Source organism: Cardiocondyla obscurior, linkage group LG18 (genome assembly GCF_019399895.1).
Source record: "Cardiocondyla obscurior isolate alpha-2009 linkage group LG18, Cobs3.1, whole genome shotgun sequence".
Classification (NCBI taxonomy): Eukaryota; Metazoa; Arthropoda; class Insecta; order Hymenoptera; family Formicidae; genus Cardiocondyla; species Cardiocondyla obscurior.
The window spans coordinates 1,317,492-1,333,266 of NC_091881.1; the positions used below are offsets into that span (position 1 = coordinate 1,317,492).

At 38.4% G+C, this 15,775-nt stretch overlaps 2 protein-coding genes across 5 annotated transcripts in view; one reads left to right on the forward strand and one right to left on the reverse strand.

Annotated features, from left to right (window-relative positions):
• Nucleotides 1-10,674, reverse strand: part of Syn (synapsin) — a 43,685-nt gene extending 33,011 nt beyond the window's left edge. The window contains exons 1-6 of the mRNA XM_070669228.1: nt 10,525-10,674; nt 3,490-3,644; nt 1,379-1,703; nt 793-1,046; nt 429-564; nt 137-241 (exon numbers count right to left, since the gene is read on the reverse strand). Coding sequence (XP_070525329.1) covers nt 137-241; nt 429-564; nt 793-1,046; nt 1,379-1,703; nt 3,490-3,644; nt 10,525-10,674 — 1,125 coding nt within the window. The remainder of the gene's footprint in view (nt 1-136; nt 242-428; nt 565-792; nt 1,047-1,378; nt 1,704-3,489; nt 3,645-10,524) is intronic.
• Nucleotides 1-15,775, forward strand: part of LOC139109713 (uncharacterized) — a 106,959-nt gene that overhangs the window by 70,012 nt on the left and 21,172 nt on the right. Inside the window, exon 1 of one of the 4 annotated variants that reach the window (XM_070668995.1) lies at nt 10,662-11,080. The exons of 2 other annotated variants lie outside the window; for them this stretch is intronic. In XM_070668995.1, coding sequence (XP_070525096.1) covers nt 11,003-11,080 — 78 coding nt within the window. In that variant the 5' untranslated portion in view covers nt 10,662-11,002. Of the gene's footprint in view, nt 1-10,661; nt 11,081-15,775 lie in introns of those variants that run through there. One more of the 4 variants, XM_070668994.1, reaches the window with a different exon arrangement.

Genomic DNA, 15,775 nt, shown 5'->3' on the forward strand with positions numbered 1-15,775 from the left:
TTAAAAATATGCCCCGATTATAAAATGTAGCGTATTATTCCGATGGCATGTTCTAATGGTAATTTGCTTGTTTTCAGAGTAAAGAGAAAGAAAAAGTTTAATTTTAAATAAATACGTGGTGATCGATTTTACTTACCATTTCGCGATGATGGGGATAATAAGTCTGCTCGATTAGAGGGAAGTTGTCTTTACCTAAACGACGTTGTAGCCCCAGCAGGTGAGCAAATACCCATGGTTTATCCTATTTCATAGAATAAGGAAGCAATTACGAAGAAGGTTTACTTACATCATCGATTAGAAAAACGTATGTAAGAAAATTAATGGATGACGTTACATATGAAGTATCGTGAGTATTATTTTAAGTTTTACATTTTGCAAAGGATTTTTAATAGATTTATAAAAGAAACAATTTTACTGAAGTATATTACCTGAAAGTTATAAATTGCTGTGAGGTTGTTAACGCTGGGTACACCGCCGTACATCAGACCGAGAAGAAGATTCTTGTAATCTTCTCCAGCATCCCGCAGATTTTGACGTATTAATACGAAATCAGGCTTGAAGGATCTAATTACATGTAACGAAACATATTTGTTGATTAATATTAATTTAAAGTTGTAACAAAATTAATTTTTTTACAGTTAATAACATTTTCGTATTATATTTAAAAGCTTTTTAAATGCATTACTTTTTGATATTAAAATATAAGATTAAAAATAAAATTAGTTAAAATTGTTTTAATTAATATTTTAATTTATTTTAGGAAAATTTTATTACTTTCAAATTTTATCTTACCGAATAACTTTGGTCCCATTACGATAGACAGCCATAGACACAACGGTGCCCGTCTCGCTCGCTGTCAGGGACAGTTCTCGAAATTCCGCCTGCTCCACGCGGATTTCATAATCGCCATGCAGTCTACGACCCCGGAAATATTTGCTCCAGTCAGTATTTTGGTCATCGATCACCAGCAGAGTGAAGCATCGGTCTTTACTGTATGACGAACCTCTGGTCGCGCCAGATACCGCCGCTCCCAAAATAGAAGCACCCTGCACGTCATTTTAACTGTCACACATTATGACATCTGTGTCTTGCAACTTGGTAATTGACTAAATGAAAGACTGATTATAACTAAATCTATAAATAATATGCAAAATCTTGTTGGGAAACGCAAATTAAAAAATTTCGAAATACGCTCTCAAGAAAATTTACATATTAAATCGCGAGGTATCGAGAAATATTAATAATTATATTTTTGTCTGTAATTGTAATAATTATTTAATGATAAAATTATTACTTCTCATTAAAGCTAATTTCTGTCAGACAAAAAAAATGTCGACGGGTCATAGATAAGCAGTGGCTACAGATGAAGTTAACTTGCCTGGTCGCGAGCGGCTCCGGTTAAGCTCTGTACTCGCTGGAGCAAGCTCTCTCTTGTCTTAGCCGGCGAGGATGGTGCGCTGGTGGTCCGCGAGCCGGGTCTCAGGTTAAGACTGAGATCGCCGCCGATGGGTTGCGGCGGTCCTTGAGGTGGCGCGCCCGGGATCGGCGGCGCGGTCGGTGGTGGTATCGGACCCGGTTGGGATTGCAATGGTCGGTCCGGCACCGCTTGATACGGCTGAGACGAGTCCTGCCGTCCCACGGTGGCCAGCCCAGGATCGTTGGGTTCATCGTCGAGCTCCGAGCTTAGGTCCCCTGACGAGAACCTGGAAGACAAGCTATGGTGGTCGTCGTGATAGTGACAATCGGTCGGCAGGTCGCGCACTGACGCTGTCATGTTCGACTGCGTTAAATGCACATCGATCACAGCCATTTGGTGCTGATGGAAATGAAGAGCATGGAGATGACGTTGACGATGAGACGGTCGCTAATCGGCCGGCGCTGCATGCGTGACAACGGCACCTATATCTATGTCGATTGCAAAGTAGACGATTATGGTGCTTCGATCTAAGGTATCATATTTATTTAATTTTTTTTTTATTCGTTGAATGCACTTTTTTTTATTTTAATGAATCTTGCGCATTAAATAATATGAATATTTAGACGCACAGAGTGCCATGACGTCTGCACGATATTATATGTTTATGCATTTACGTCATCAACGAGTTACATTGTCTCTAGAATTTATAGTTACTCATGAGTATCGGTGGGATTTACGTCATAAGTAAAAGCGAGAGATGAAAGACGCGATATCGCTGATGGAGGAAAGAGGTGGCGGCGTTATATTAACGCCACCAGCGTGCAAAGCAACGTTAGCGCGATAGCTTGATATCGTGGCGTGCGTCCAGGCTGCTGTATTTGGGGCAATGCTGGAAGCGGTATTTTTAATGAGCCACGTGCACACATACACATTTGCCGAACACGAAAGATGTAAAATTATTAATAAGAACGTTACAATACTTATGCCCGGACTCTCCGTGGATATTTTAGCGCGACGCTCTTGCATAACAGGTTCCCCGAGATAATGTAATTTTTTCCTCGATATAATTATTTGGAATAATTTTATTTCGCCTTTTAAACGATGTTCTTTAATAATATTTCTTAGAATTAATTTTAAATGCTCAGGTTTTTAATGCTGCAAATATGAGGGGGAAAAATTTTCTCTTTAACTTATTATCTCTATTCATTATTCATGAAATTCAAATTTTCGCACGTCACTAGTGTGGGAAGTTTCGTGTCGAGTTTCAGCGATGCTAATTCTCAGCGCCTGTAACTTTGACGTGTTCTTGCTTGCTTAATGTCTCAGATAAGTACCTGTGTCCGACTAATTGGACAGACGAATCTATTTTCTCTTTGCCGATGCACCATGGGACCCGTCGGGAAGAATATTGAGATACTGAGCGCATTGTTTTAACGTTGATCACTATCATGTGCACGCTAGTACACGTAAATTGACTTCATATAAGAGCCACTCATAAAAGTGGGATTCAGCTCGGGTATGTGATACACGAGCTTTTATCAGGTACACCTTTCAACAGCGTATTCACTCTTCAGCAGTAGATAGAGCGACGTTTCGATCGAAATGTTTCCGTGCCGGATTTTAATTATAGGAATCTCTGGACCTCGTCCGGTAATTGAATACAATCGGTAATTACGTTAAAAGCGCATTAAGCGCGCAATTTAACGATAGTAATAGAGCGCTGATCGCAATTATAAATTTTCTATGCTTACATTTCAGACACAATGGTCAATCACGAGTTAAAAGAAATAATAATCAATCACATAAATTACTTATTTTGATTTTTATACAATAAGAATATGATTTACTTCATGCAAATTTAAAACTTAGGTTAACATTTTGCAGTGTATATGCGTTAATAACATTGCAAAAAAAAAAAATGCAAATAAAATAATTTAAGTATTTTGGGCGGGCAAACGAGCATCTTATGTTATATTAAATTAGATTAAATTAGATTAAATTGGTGAAATTAATAGGTTTAGGCGAAATTAAATGTCAACCCTGTAGAGTTCGACGTGGTACCGGCGACTTACCTCCGTTTCAGGTAGTTGACATTAGAGGTGAAGGACTGACGAAAGCTGGAGAATGAAATGTTGCCGGGTGATGGAGCTGTACCACAGTACTTGGCGCAACCGCCGCGGCCGGTAATCTTGATGGTTACACCGGGCTCGCTGCTGCGATGAAACGACTACCGGTTTCGTTGCTCGGATTGTTAGCGATCCGGAAGATAAACCGTTTCAGTTTTCTGTCGTTGTGACGGTCTCTGTACTGCTAGCGATGTAACGTCGCGACGCGCGAAGTGGATCGTTCGTTGTGGGTCGATAGATCGTGTCGCTAAATCCCAGATCGATGGGCGGGTTCTTTTTGCCTTGCTGCGTCGCGGGATAAATTTCAACGTAAGGTAATCCGAAAGGAAAGGATGAAATAAGAGGAGGTGAGGAAGAAGAAAATAAACAATCCAAGTTGAAATCTGCAATTAAAAGAATGAACACGGTTCAGTTATCGAGCCATTGTTTAAATTGTAATTATAGGATTTTAATTTGCGCAAAGGGGGCTTGATGCATGACTAATTATATTATTGATATAATGCACTAATCAAATTATTTTTCTTATAATTCAAGTAGCTTAAATAAAACATTTTATTTGCGCAAGACGTCTTTTCGTAATTAGATTCTCTCGTGTATCGGAAACGGTAAGCTGGGATCATAAAAGTGTTTCATGTTCTTGTTATTTTCTTATATCAGGCTTTGCGAATGCTTGTGCACATTATTACGGCAATAAAGACTGCGTCAAAAATACGATAAGACTCTCGTTTCAGCAAACGATTTAGAGCACTCGAGAAAAAAAATACAGAGAGAAAGCTCTAATGTAAAAAAAAAAAAAGTTTAAACTCACAAAATAGGTAGAACTACTCTTGCAATAGTGTGTTATAATTATAATTTTTTAAATTTGTTTTTAAATTTTCTAAGAGTTCGATGACGCTAAATTGCCGCTCGTAAATCTGCCGTTGGTTATGAAGAACACTTTGAAATCACGTATTATAATAAACATTAGAAGGAGAGAATTACGGATGTAACCGGTGTGACCAATGACTCATAATGTAAGGTTTGCGAAAATCGATACTCGGAGGGCGATTTTGCTTGGAATTTCTGAAATGCTTCGCGGCATCGCGCGAGTTTACGTATTCTTGGAACATACGCGCGGCACGGAAACGCTATTCCTACGGCTTGCTCGTCGATTGTATCATCAGGTAGAGCGCACCTTCCCTGAAGAGATCACGGGATAATTCTATGCTTATACCGTGGAAAAAAAAAAAAAAGAGAGGAGGAGGGAGGAAATGCCGAGGAAGCAATGATACATTCCGACCGTTCATATTTGTTTCTTCCGCACTTCTCCGATAATAGTGACGTGTTTCCATGTTTCACAGAACTGCAAATTTTGCATGTAATCTTCGACGTTCTGTTTTCTCAAGGCACTGCTCAAAGGGAAAATCCCGTAATTCGATTCGACGATCCAAATAACTAGTGATAACTTACAGAATATCTCCTCAGTTGTACGTCAGTCAATGAGCAAAATTATTATTTCTTTGCATATCAAAACGTGTTACATGAGAATTATATATATCATAGAAATTTTTATTATTTTTTAAATTTACGTACTGTAATATAGATTTTTTTTTAATTTAATTAAATTAAAACTTAGAGAAACAAGGTTTAGAAATATACGATGAGTGATGAGTTTACATCGAGATCTTGCGAAGAGAAAATTCTAAATTTATCATAAAGCTCGCAGCTGAATGAATATCTAGGTCGTATGTATTCCGTATTTCATTCCGAGGTTATTCTTTGAAGTCTTAATTCGCGTCTTTGAATTCTTGCACGATGTTATAGTGATTTCAACTGTGCCTTCGTACTTGTTTTAGATAACTCTAATCGCGAGAAGGTGGCAATTTACGTAAAATTATAGAGAGATGAACCCGGTGAAAAATAAGTTAATTTCCATTTAATAACGACTTCCTTGTGATAGCATTTCACAAGTTTTTCAGGTTGGTGTAAAACATTGCGTAAAATTATTCTTGCACCGCGAATAGCGCCTAGCTATTAGACCGCGAAGTGGTAAACGAGTTATAGAGCCATTACGTGTTGATGAGTTACGCTCGTGGATGCAGCTCATCAAGCATTTTACACGCACGATACCGTTGCGTGGATCAAATTCCTATAATAGCTAATGTTACATACGATCAACAGGGCTGCGACAATAGCTCGATATGTTAATGATAAATCACGTGACAACATAGCAGAGTTAAATTTTGGAATAGGATTACGCCATCGTTTAAACGATACGACGCTGAAGGTGGATTATTGCAAATAATTTTTTCTAAATTTAATATTTTAGGCAGTACTTTATCTGTTGTAATTAATTAACGATCGTCTAATAGGTCAGTGTGTACATTTATAAACATTAATTGGTAGTGCAAGCGGTAATACCGATTGTACCGATAATTACAGCTCAATTCTGTTCCAATACGTTTAGCCGTCATTAAATTACAGAGATGGTGTAAGAATCGATACTCCTGGCTTATCTAGGTTTTATCCAATCAAAGAAGAGTTGCAATTCAATAAGAGACTTATCGGACAAGAATAATCGAGTGCTTTCTCTGTAGGAAAAATCTTTGACAGATTTGTATATATTATCGGTTTATGTTATAATTAGTAAAAGAACGTATCGGCTGCAAGCTTTTATTGTGGAATAATAATGTAAGCATTTATAAGAACGTCACAGATATTACGTTAATGTATTAAGCACTCGCGTTAAATTTAGTGCAAATATTACTTTATGCACTACCCTATTATAAATTCTACACACATCCTCATAATTGCAAATTCAACGGCTTTCATCTCGCCGAATGTGATGTCTGATTTTCACCTAATTACGAAGATTAGATCGAAAATATTGCCGCGTTCTATCGGTTTTAATCTCCGCACATTCCTAACTCATACCGGAATCTTAATGAAATTTTTGCATGACACTTTTCAACATGTCACATGTTTCGCTCGAATTGAGTTAAAATAAGCCTTACAAGAAATTACGTAACAAAAGAGCCTCGCTTAATTTCTGTGTGATGTCTCAAACTCGAAAGATGCAGCCACTATGGATATCGAATTTTTATTTAAGTACTTTACAAGACTAATCAATACTCTTGTTGAAAAATAGATGAATCTGGCCTTTTTTTTTTTAACTAACCTTTTTAGACTGCATTTATTATGCATAGAAATTGACATTTTATAAAAATAAGTGAAGACAAATTATTATGCGAAATTAATGATTGAATTCATCAACATTTATTACATTTAACAATTATAATAAAACATTTTTTTTTGTCTTTTCGTAACGCTAAAAAATTCTACGGTTTCGTTCTAGGTTTTCAAAAATAATTTTATGATTTATCTAATTCTACGTTTAACGTTAAAGATCATTACTTTTAATCGCTTCTATTACAAAAGTGAAAATACATGTGTTATGTGAGAACCAGTAAGAAGTGAATAGCTCTCGTAAAAAGTATGTTTAAGCGCAAAAGAGAAAAAAAGAAAAAAGCTCTCTCGGATAAAAAAATATTCTCGTTTACGTTGATCATTAATAAGATCCATCTTCGCTACCACGACTGGGAACTTCCTAAGAAAAAGGCACTTTTATTAATGTCACGATAAAATAAAAGATGAAGAGGCCCGCTGGAATGTGAAATATAATTTACCTAAAGAAAAAAAAAAAATCAATAGGGGTGCCGCTTTGTAAAACGCACGCAATCGCCATTACTTTTTCGTCTCCCGAAACTCAGTGTGTCACTCCTGCTAAACTTATCGTACTCGCTTCTCGTATACCCGGCTATCCCGACTATTTATGACTGAACATCGATTGTACCCCGTCCGAGCGAGATATCGGAATCTTGCGCAATGGACGTAAATCCAAAAACTGCACTCGCGTACTGAAATGTGTACTCCCATTCAAGTAGGCAACGATCCCATTTATCAACGACCGCCCATACGTCACTTTGTCCCTGCCGTCAATACGCACGGCGGTAATCTTACCTCGACGATCTTGCTACGCGAAGACGTTCATTCGAAGCTTTCGCTCAATAAAGCGGCCTGCTCGGACACCCGGTTGCGTCGATTTCTTATCGTTACACTCCCCCGACGTTAATCCAACTACGTTATTGCACAAGCGGTATCTGCGCGTCTTATCAACAACCCTATCGAGCGGCTATCGAGAGCGACGTTGAAACTACCCCGAGAGGAGCATCGAAACTACCCCGCTCGGCGAAGATACCGTCACGTGAAGGTGGTGCGCGCCACCAGCCTGTCACCTTGCGTACTCCGCGGGGCCGGAACCGGCAAAGCGATTTTATGAGAAATCGTGTGCGGAAGGATTCGCGACTTTAGGCGAAGTCACCGTTTCCCGACGAGATCGATCTAGCTTCTTGCGGCGCGGAATTGAAAATCCAACCTGACGTATAACTTTCAAACCACGGTCACTTACCTGTGTCGCGTGCGTGTACTACCCACTAGTTTGTCGATGAAGCAGTGAGGCTCGGCGGAGAATCGCGAGGGTGTCGCCCGGAGGGCTAGCTGGTCGATATGCCAGCGCCTGCGCAACCCCTTATCATCCACCATACCCCTCGTGTCCCTCCGTACAACTTTTGCACAACCCACCGCGGACGCGTACGATTCCGTACGAGAATGGCGCAGGCAGACTGGAGGGAAATAAAAAGAAAAAAAAAAGCAGAGAGAAACCAACCCTCACCTGCCTGTTGGTATTTGTGCGAGATTGTTCGGTGCATGTCAAACACGGTCCACCTACTTGCCGACTGGAGATGAAACTTGCTTTTACGTGCTTTTTGCACCCTTCCGACAAGTATGACGTGCAGAATACCCCGTTAAGATTGTCGCCGCCCTTAGAAAACGAAAGAGCGATTTTTACCATTTTTTTTTTTTTTTTTTTTTAATCTCGGGAAATGGTTGAATCGATAACGAACGAGCAACATTTCTTTTTCAGTAGAGAAAAATCAAACTCGCGAGGAATGTTTGAAAAGCTTGAGCAATCTCGGCTACTATTAAGAACGCGGAGTTTCATATCCCCTGCGAGATTCCATAAACGCGATATTATATGGAGCTCGAGAAGAAACTTATCAGTAACAATAAACTTCTCGCAATATTGATGAATCTGTCTGAGTTCTTGTTTTAAAATTGGTTTCTGAAAAAGTTATAGAAGAATTTTAGTTCTCACTATTAAGAAATAATTTCTAATTAAGAGACGATTACAAGTAAATAGTCAAAAGAAACGTTTAGATATTTTTTTTATTTTATTTTGCAGCATGCGTTAATATTTTGTGGCCCATTTATTTACTTATTAGAGAACGATTACAAGATAATCGATACTATTCTACATACTGCATACGTAATCGCGGTCGCATCTTTATAAAAAAGTTCTTCAATAAGAATCTATATTCGACGAAAGAATGTCAAGGAGATGTCATCAAGAATATAACATTTGTAAATGTTTTATAGGATCTCTGCGGATGAGGTGAGGAGGCCCTATATAACGCGTCCACATTATTTGCATTTAAAGAAGCGTAACCGGAGCTCGCATTCGTTTCAAGGAAACTTCAATCGATACGCGACGAAGTTTCTCCTCGAGTCTCTCGACGAATTCATCGGATGTGGATGAAAGAGCAATAAGATTTTTAGTTGTTAAATTTTCTGCTGTCAATAATACGATAAAAAATTACGCGGTTATAAAATAATACGTCGCGATAAATTTACTTTCTTATTTAAATTAAAACTAATTGGAGAAAATGTGTTAAAAGAATATCTAATGTTATTATTAATTCTGTGCTAAAAAAAATAACAATATTTAATACGTTTATTACTGAGAGAAAAACTTAAGAGTTTTAATTATAAATAACGTTATAAATAACGTTCCTCATTCGCAGCTGCTGATGTCTGCATATGCAATCGATATTGCTTCAGTTTCAAGTCCCAGATAGAATATCTGTCGCAAATCGACGTACATTGTGTACCACGCGTGAATGATTATCATTTCTATTGTCTTGTCTTCGTTACGCAAAGTCTCTGTCTGCGCATTGACGTATTAAATATCACTTTGGCGTTATTCTCTTAAAGAATTCATAAAAGTAATACGTATCGAAACTGTGAAATTAAATAGATAAAAGGCATCGAAGCTTATCTTAAAATTCCATACAGCAATTTTTTTTTTCGGGAAAGTCGTCGAACGTTATCTTTGAAACTGATAGACTGATAGACGCTTTGAAGATTTGTACGTCTCCTTTAATCGCGATAGATCGAACCAGTCTAAGCCGGGCTGCATGGATGGTTCATTATAATTTTTGAGTCTCTCCGAACCGGTTTTAGTAGTTGTTGCATGGAGTACACCAACGTTGTTGTTTCATTTTTTTATTATTCTTATTATTTCTGGCGCGTACATTTTTAAATTACACATATTCGAATTCTATCGTGTAAAAATTTGTACAATTTATATTTAGCCGATTAAATTCAACATAAAGTATTCATGAAAGAAGACCTCAAAAAAAATCTATATACAAAATAGTGCCGATAAAGTATCGGAAAGTAGTTTATTTAAAACTGAAAATAATTAAAAATTATTCTCTATTGATTAATTAAATAACTATCAACTTTATATAAACTATCGATATATATATTATATATAAATTTTTTCTGAATATTTAAATATAGAAGTTAGCAGACTTACTAAAATGTAATGAATTTTTTAAATAACTTTATTCGAACGATTAGAAGTTAGAGTTCTTATTTTTTTATATGATTTCTATGATATTAATTTTTAAAGAATAGGATCAATTTTTTTTTTACTGTGTAGTTATTACCAGTACTAGTTCAATAACAACCGAGAAGCCAAGCTCAAGTTAGTAGCAAGTTAGGCTCCTTGCTGATATATTAGAAATCGTGGTTGCCAACCACTTGATTGTTTCGTACCGTCCTCTTACGACGGTACCAACAACCATCCAGCAAGCATACCGTATCCAGAGACATGAATGCTTGCATCGCGTATGCAGCAGGTCGGATGAGGAGGGAATGGCCACTACGGCCACCTCTATCCCCACCAAGAGATCGAACACCTGAGCGTCCCTCGAACTCCTCGGAGTAGCTCGGCGAGAGCGCAGTCATTATTGCGCCAGTCTAACACCCGCCAACGATCTTCCTCGTCGCGGACGTGCCGATCTTTCCCAGCCGATTTCCGAGAGCACCTCGCGATATACGAACGCGTCAGCAAGGGCGTGCGCGCGAGAGGAGAACGGCCTCGTGGCACGACTCGTGGTCTCCTCGCGGACGCGCTGACTATCGGCGTCACGGTACCTCGGCGGATACGATGAGACTCTTCTCGGAGACGGAGGAAAATGTGACGTGAGAGACTGGCCTTCGGCAGGTCCTTCGGTGAGTGCGACACGCTTCGCGACGCGCAGTCAGTACGCGTGGGCAGGAGTCATCCTGCAAAATGACCGTCGCGATGAGGAGGCTACTGTCGACGGCGGCGGTGTGCTGCTGGCTCCTGGTGGCGTTCGATGTCGGTCAGGTAAGTGCGAGGAACTGTTATTCCGAGATGAAAAATTCCGCCGTTTCGAACTCGCCACTGAACGCGCCGGAAGCCGCGCGCGTTTGTACGCGGACTCACCGTCGAACAATTTCGCGGGAAATCCCAGCCGCGCTAAACTAGCTATGCATGCCTGATTAAAAAAAAAAAAAAAAGAAAAAAGAAAACGAACACGTCGCATTTACTCTGGTACTTACTTTGAGGAACTGGCGAGCGGAATCTGCTTTCACAAAAATAAAAAAGAAAAGTGTAATATACTATTTTATTTAAAAACAATTTGATGATTGTGTAATGTTTTAAAAAATTAATAATATTGCGATATAAAAAGCGAAGGTATACCCGTATGTAATGATACATTTTATCTTCTTTTTTTGTCTTAATTTCTTAATTATGAAAAATTACAACGTACCCAGTATTTTTTGATAGCATCTCGACCGCGTGTAGAGTTCAGTGCTCAGGATACATATTACGACATGACCGCGAAGTTTGATCTGCCGGAATGATTACTGTCATTCAAACATCCGGATTCCTGAAGCTGAAGTAAAGTACTTCCAGGTTTTTTCGTAACTCTCTTTCTCTCTCCCTCTTTCTCTCTCTTTTTCTCTTTGTTCCACAATATTTTACTGGTTTAATTAAATTTTTTTTTATAGTTTATGATATTTATAAATTATCGCAATATATATATTTTATGTTGAAATTAAAATTTTCTTTTCTCTTTATTAAGTTTTAAGTGACAATAAATAACATAACGCAGATTTAATCTATGAAAAGCAAGCGATCTGCTCGGTGCATATATATTAATTAATTCAACGAAGAGATAAAGGCCGCTTGATTATAATACTTAAACGAGGATTGATACTTTAACGAAGTATAGGTATGATTAAATATCTAGAGAGAAATTTGAAAAATGGTGTACCGTAATTTGATAAGTTCGTACTGTCTCGTTATTTATCTTCCCCTTATTTGCTCGCTTTGCTAATATGCATAATGTTCAACACAACGAGAAAGAAAATCATAAATACATAAATCATCAAACAAAAAACGGCATTCTACAACGACGTGCCATGCTGACTCAAATTACATGCAGCTACGATATATCAGCAATGAATATGCAAAATCAATTTATATTTTTCGTGCAGATGCATATATTATTCATAAACTGTAGACATACATTGCAATAAAAAGAAACGAAAATTATATTAACATACAATATATTTGATGTATGTATGAAACAATAAATACATATTACAATAATCGTAATATAATGGCAATAAGTAGATGTTACAATGTATTATTTAACACACACGTATTTGAGCATTTCTTTTTTTATGCTTTGAAATATATATATGCCTTGGTTTTATTGCAAAAAAATTATTTGAAAAATAAAAGTGAGTTTCTTAAATAAAAATAGCTAGGAATAATTTGCAATTTTACATACTTTTATTATACTTAGCAGGCGAAGAAAGAAAACTAAAAAAATGAGATAAAGAAACACGAATTAAATATCCGTAACTACTTACGGACGTCACGTTCTTTGGCGATTTCCATCGCGTGCGATTATATCGCAAACGAATCTCTGTGCTTAATGTATATATTTACGACTATACCATCTCTAACTTATTACATACAGCATTAGCAAGACTGTTAATTGCTTCCCGCAATCTTTATAAGAATTCGTTATATATGACTTGATCATTACGGAAGTAGCCGAATAATACATATTATACACTGTAGTTATTTTATATATGTGTAACATAAATTCGTTTTCCATTATCTGTTATTTATCGCACTATTCTGTCTCTTGATTTTTTTTTTTTTTTTTTTTAAACTCTTTCTCATGAGGTGTTTTATTCGTTGAGACTTGTACGTGCGAGGGGAACAATTTGCATTAAAATAAATACATTTTTTCTCATTATTTCGAACTGGAGAGCTACATGTCGTTCCTTAAGACGGCGGAACAGGCCGCGGTAATGGATGCAAACTAGTTTCTTGATTTCAACGTCGTGCAACAAAAATGTCGCGACAAGAAAACTCTCGATAACGTGAAAGTTGGTATTGCTCGAAAGCGGCGGAGTCCTTCAGTCGTGATTTTATGGGCACGCGAAAATTTGTCCGACACGCTGATTCTTGAGGATATTTTTGTATCTTAGAGCCAGAACGCGTCATCTTCTCCTTTTCCGTCTTTTGGCTTCAAAGAAATGACATAATAACGTATATAATTAAATCAGAGAAGAAGCGAAAAAGAATGGTACTTAATATTTTGCATATTTATTGTATGTACATATATTGCAGAGCATCATTTACATTTGTGTGATTTTAAGATTACTTCATTTTTCCTAATTTGAGAACAAATCACTTTGCGCCGTCAGACACATCGTAAGGTTAACGCTCCGTGCCGTATAGCTTTTTCGCTCGTTCCGAAACGTATCACGGGACGAAAAGTTCCAGGCCTCGGGGTCCGCCTATTACGAGGAGGAATGCACTGGATCCGCGTGCACACGTGTGTAAGCGCGTGTGCGTGCACACGTAAAGCGCGCAACACGTGCGAGAGCGGCCGCCTGGCTCAACGCGCAGCGCGCGGTCCCACCTTTATATAGTTAATCAAAAAATCTAATTAACGAGAAGCCGCTGCCGCTTCATGGGCGGTATCCGCATTGTTTATCGCGCATCTCACTGATTACCATTTGTTATCACTAACGTTGCGACCTTTAATAGATCTTAACCCTCGTTTCAGGCCAGTGCGCGACCATCTCGGCATTCCACTTCGCTCAAACGGAAATGAAACAAACGCACGCCGTAATGCCGCGCGTTTACTGCGCGTTTATTTCGCCTGCGCAATTCGCCGCCTCATGTTTTGAGCGAGAGGCAGCGAATTTAATATTTCTACCGGGTAACGTGCAAATTAGGCTAATAAGCCGGCGCTGTCTTGAAGCGAACCACGAAATGAACAAATCTGAAAATCTGTTAATTGGCTGGCTTTACTTTGGCAAATACTTCGTATTTTCCTTGCAATAATCACAGTTAATTTATATTCCTTTTTATTTCGCTTTTACGTATCATTTTAATAGGATATCTTTTAAAAAATATTATCTCCAATTTTGAGTTTGTTTAAATATTAATATCGCTCTCACCAGCTGATTCGGTCAACTTCTTTTTTTTTTTTTTTTTTCTCGTCGTTGTTTTCTTTTCTTCCCCGTCGAATAAAAACCAAATGTATGATAATATTGAATTTATGCGGCAATAATCATCAATATAAGGGATTCCTACTATGCTCGTTTTTATTCTGACAAATGGAGAATCGTTCTCCGCAGATTCGAGAATTTTAATTGCGATGAGAGCGCATCTTGAGAAACGCGCTCGCGAATTAATTGAGAATATGTGTACGCGAGTTTTTGTCCGAACTTTTCCTTTTCCAGCGTATTCTTGCGAACAGCCGGAGGACATTATGTTGGGCCCTCGATAGTAGGCGGCCTTATTGAGCGCGCGGCCTTACTCCGCATAGCTGCGCTCTTATACGCTACCGTATTAATATTTATGAGGTCCCCTATGGCACTACGGCAAGATAGCGTGTCCTATATAAAGCGACGCGAGAAAGTGATAAATTCGGACCGTTGCATAACTGGCCACACACGTACACGCATGTATACGCTGTAGCCGTTGTCTTACGTAAGTCGTGGCTGCGTCACGTTGGAGAAAACGAAAGAGGCACCTCTCTCCGTTCAATAGTACATTATGTTAACTCATCATCGTTCCCCGCGCTATTGATTGTTAATACGACTGTGGGTAGAAAAAAATTCGTGACAGCTTATACACAATTTAACGCATAACTAAATAAATTATTAAGTACCTTACCTCGCGATTTGTGAACAATTGAAATTATACCGGTTACGGAAGACCTGTAGAACTACATATTTATTCGTTATTAATATTTATATTTTACTCGACCGTCGAAATATTATTTTAACATCTTCTTTATCCGCCGCGCACGTAAGAATCGTTGTGCAAGAAGATTGCTGCTGCCAAGCATCTACATTGCCGTCATCACGTTTAAGCTAGTGCCGGGGCAGCTGATCTTTGACATTGTAGAATTGCTACGTTGCGGCTGTTATTTTAGCTTCATTCTTATATCACGTGTGCGAGATGTAACGTCGCTCTCGACGTGCGTGAGCAACGCCGGATGATCTAGTCATAAACGTAGGCACCTCAATGACGACGCATCGTTGCGGCGCGCAAGGTAAAATCAACCTAGATTATTTAATTCATGCTCGCCTTGCAGATGCCCGCGGTTTCGTTACCCGTGCGCGCACATTCCCTCGTATTCATCGATCGGGCGTAAAAAAATCTTTCCGCGCACCGGCCGCGGCCTTGCAATACGCACGAACGCGCGAGATTCTTAAATGCGCGCCGTGCGTTCGTCCTCAATATTTTACGAGATGATACTAAATCATCGGATAAAACGCGATTATTTCGAGAAACACCCTCCTTTACTCACCGTTTCATTCGTAAATTACTGCTACCCCCGGTAGCCGATAAATCACAGCTATAAGTAACCATGTTTGCGACTTTCCTTGTAAATGGCGAGATTACTTTTCTTTTAAATAATTTTTTTTTTTCTTTTTTGTCACGTATACATTTGTAGAACATCACACGGAATGAAGTTAACTATTGTTCTCGTGT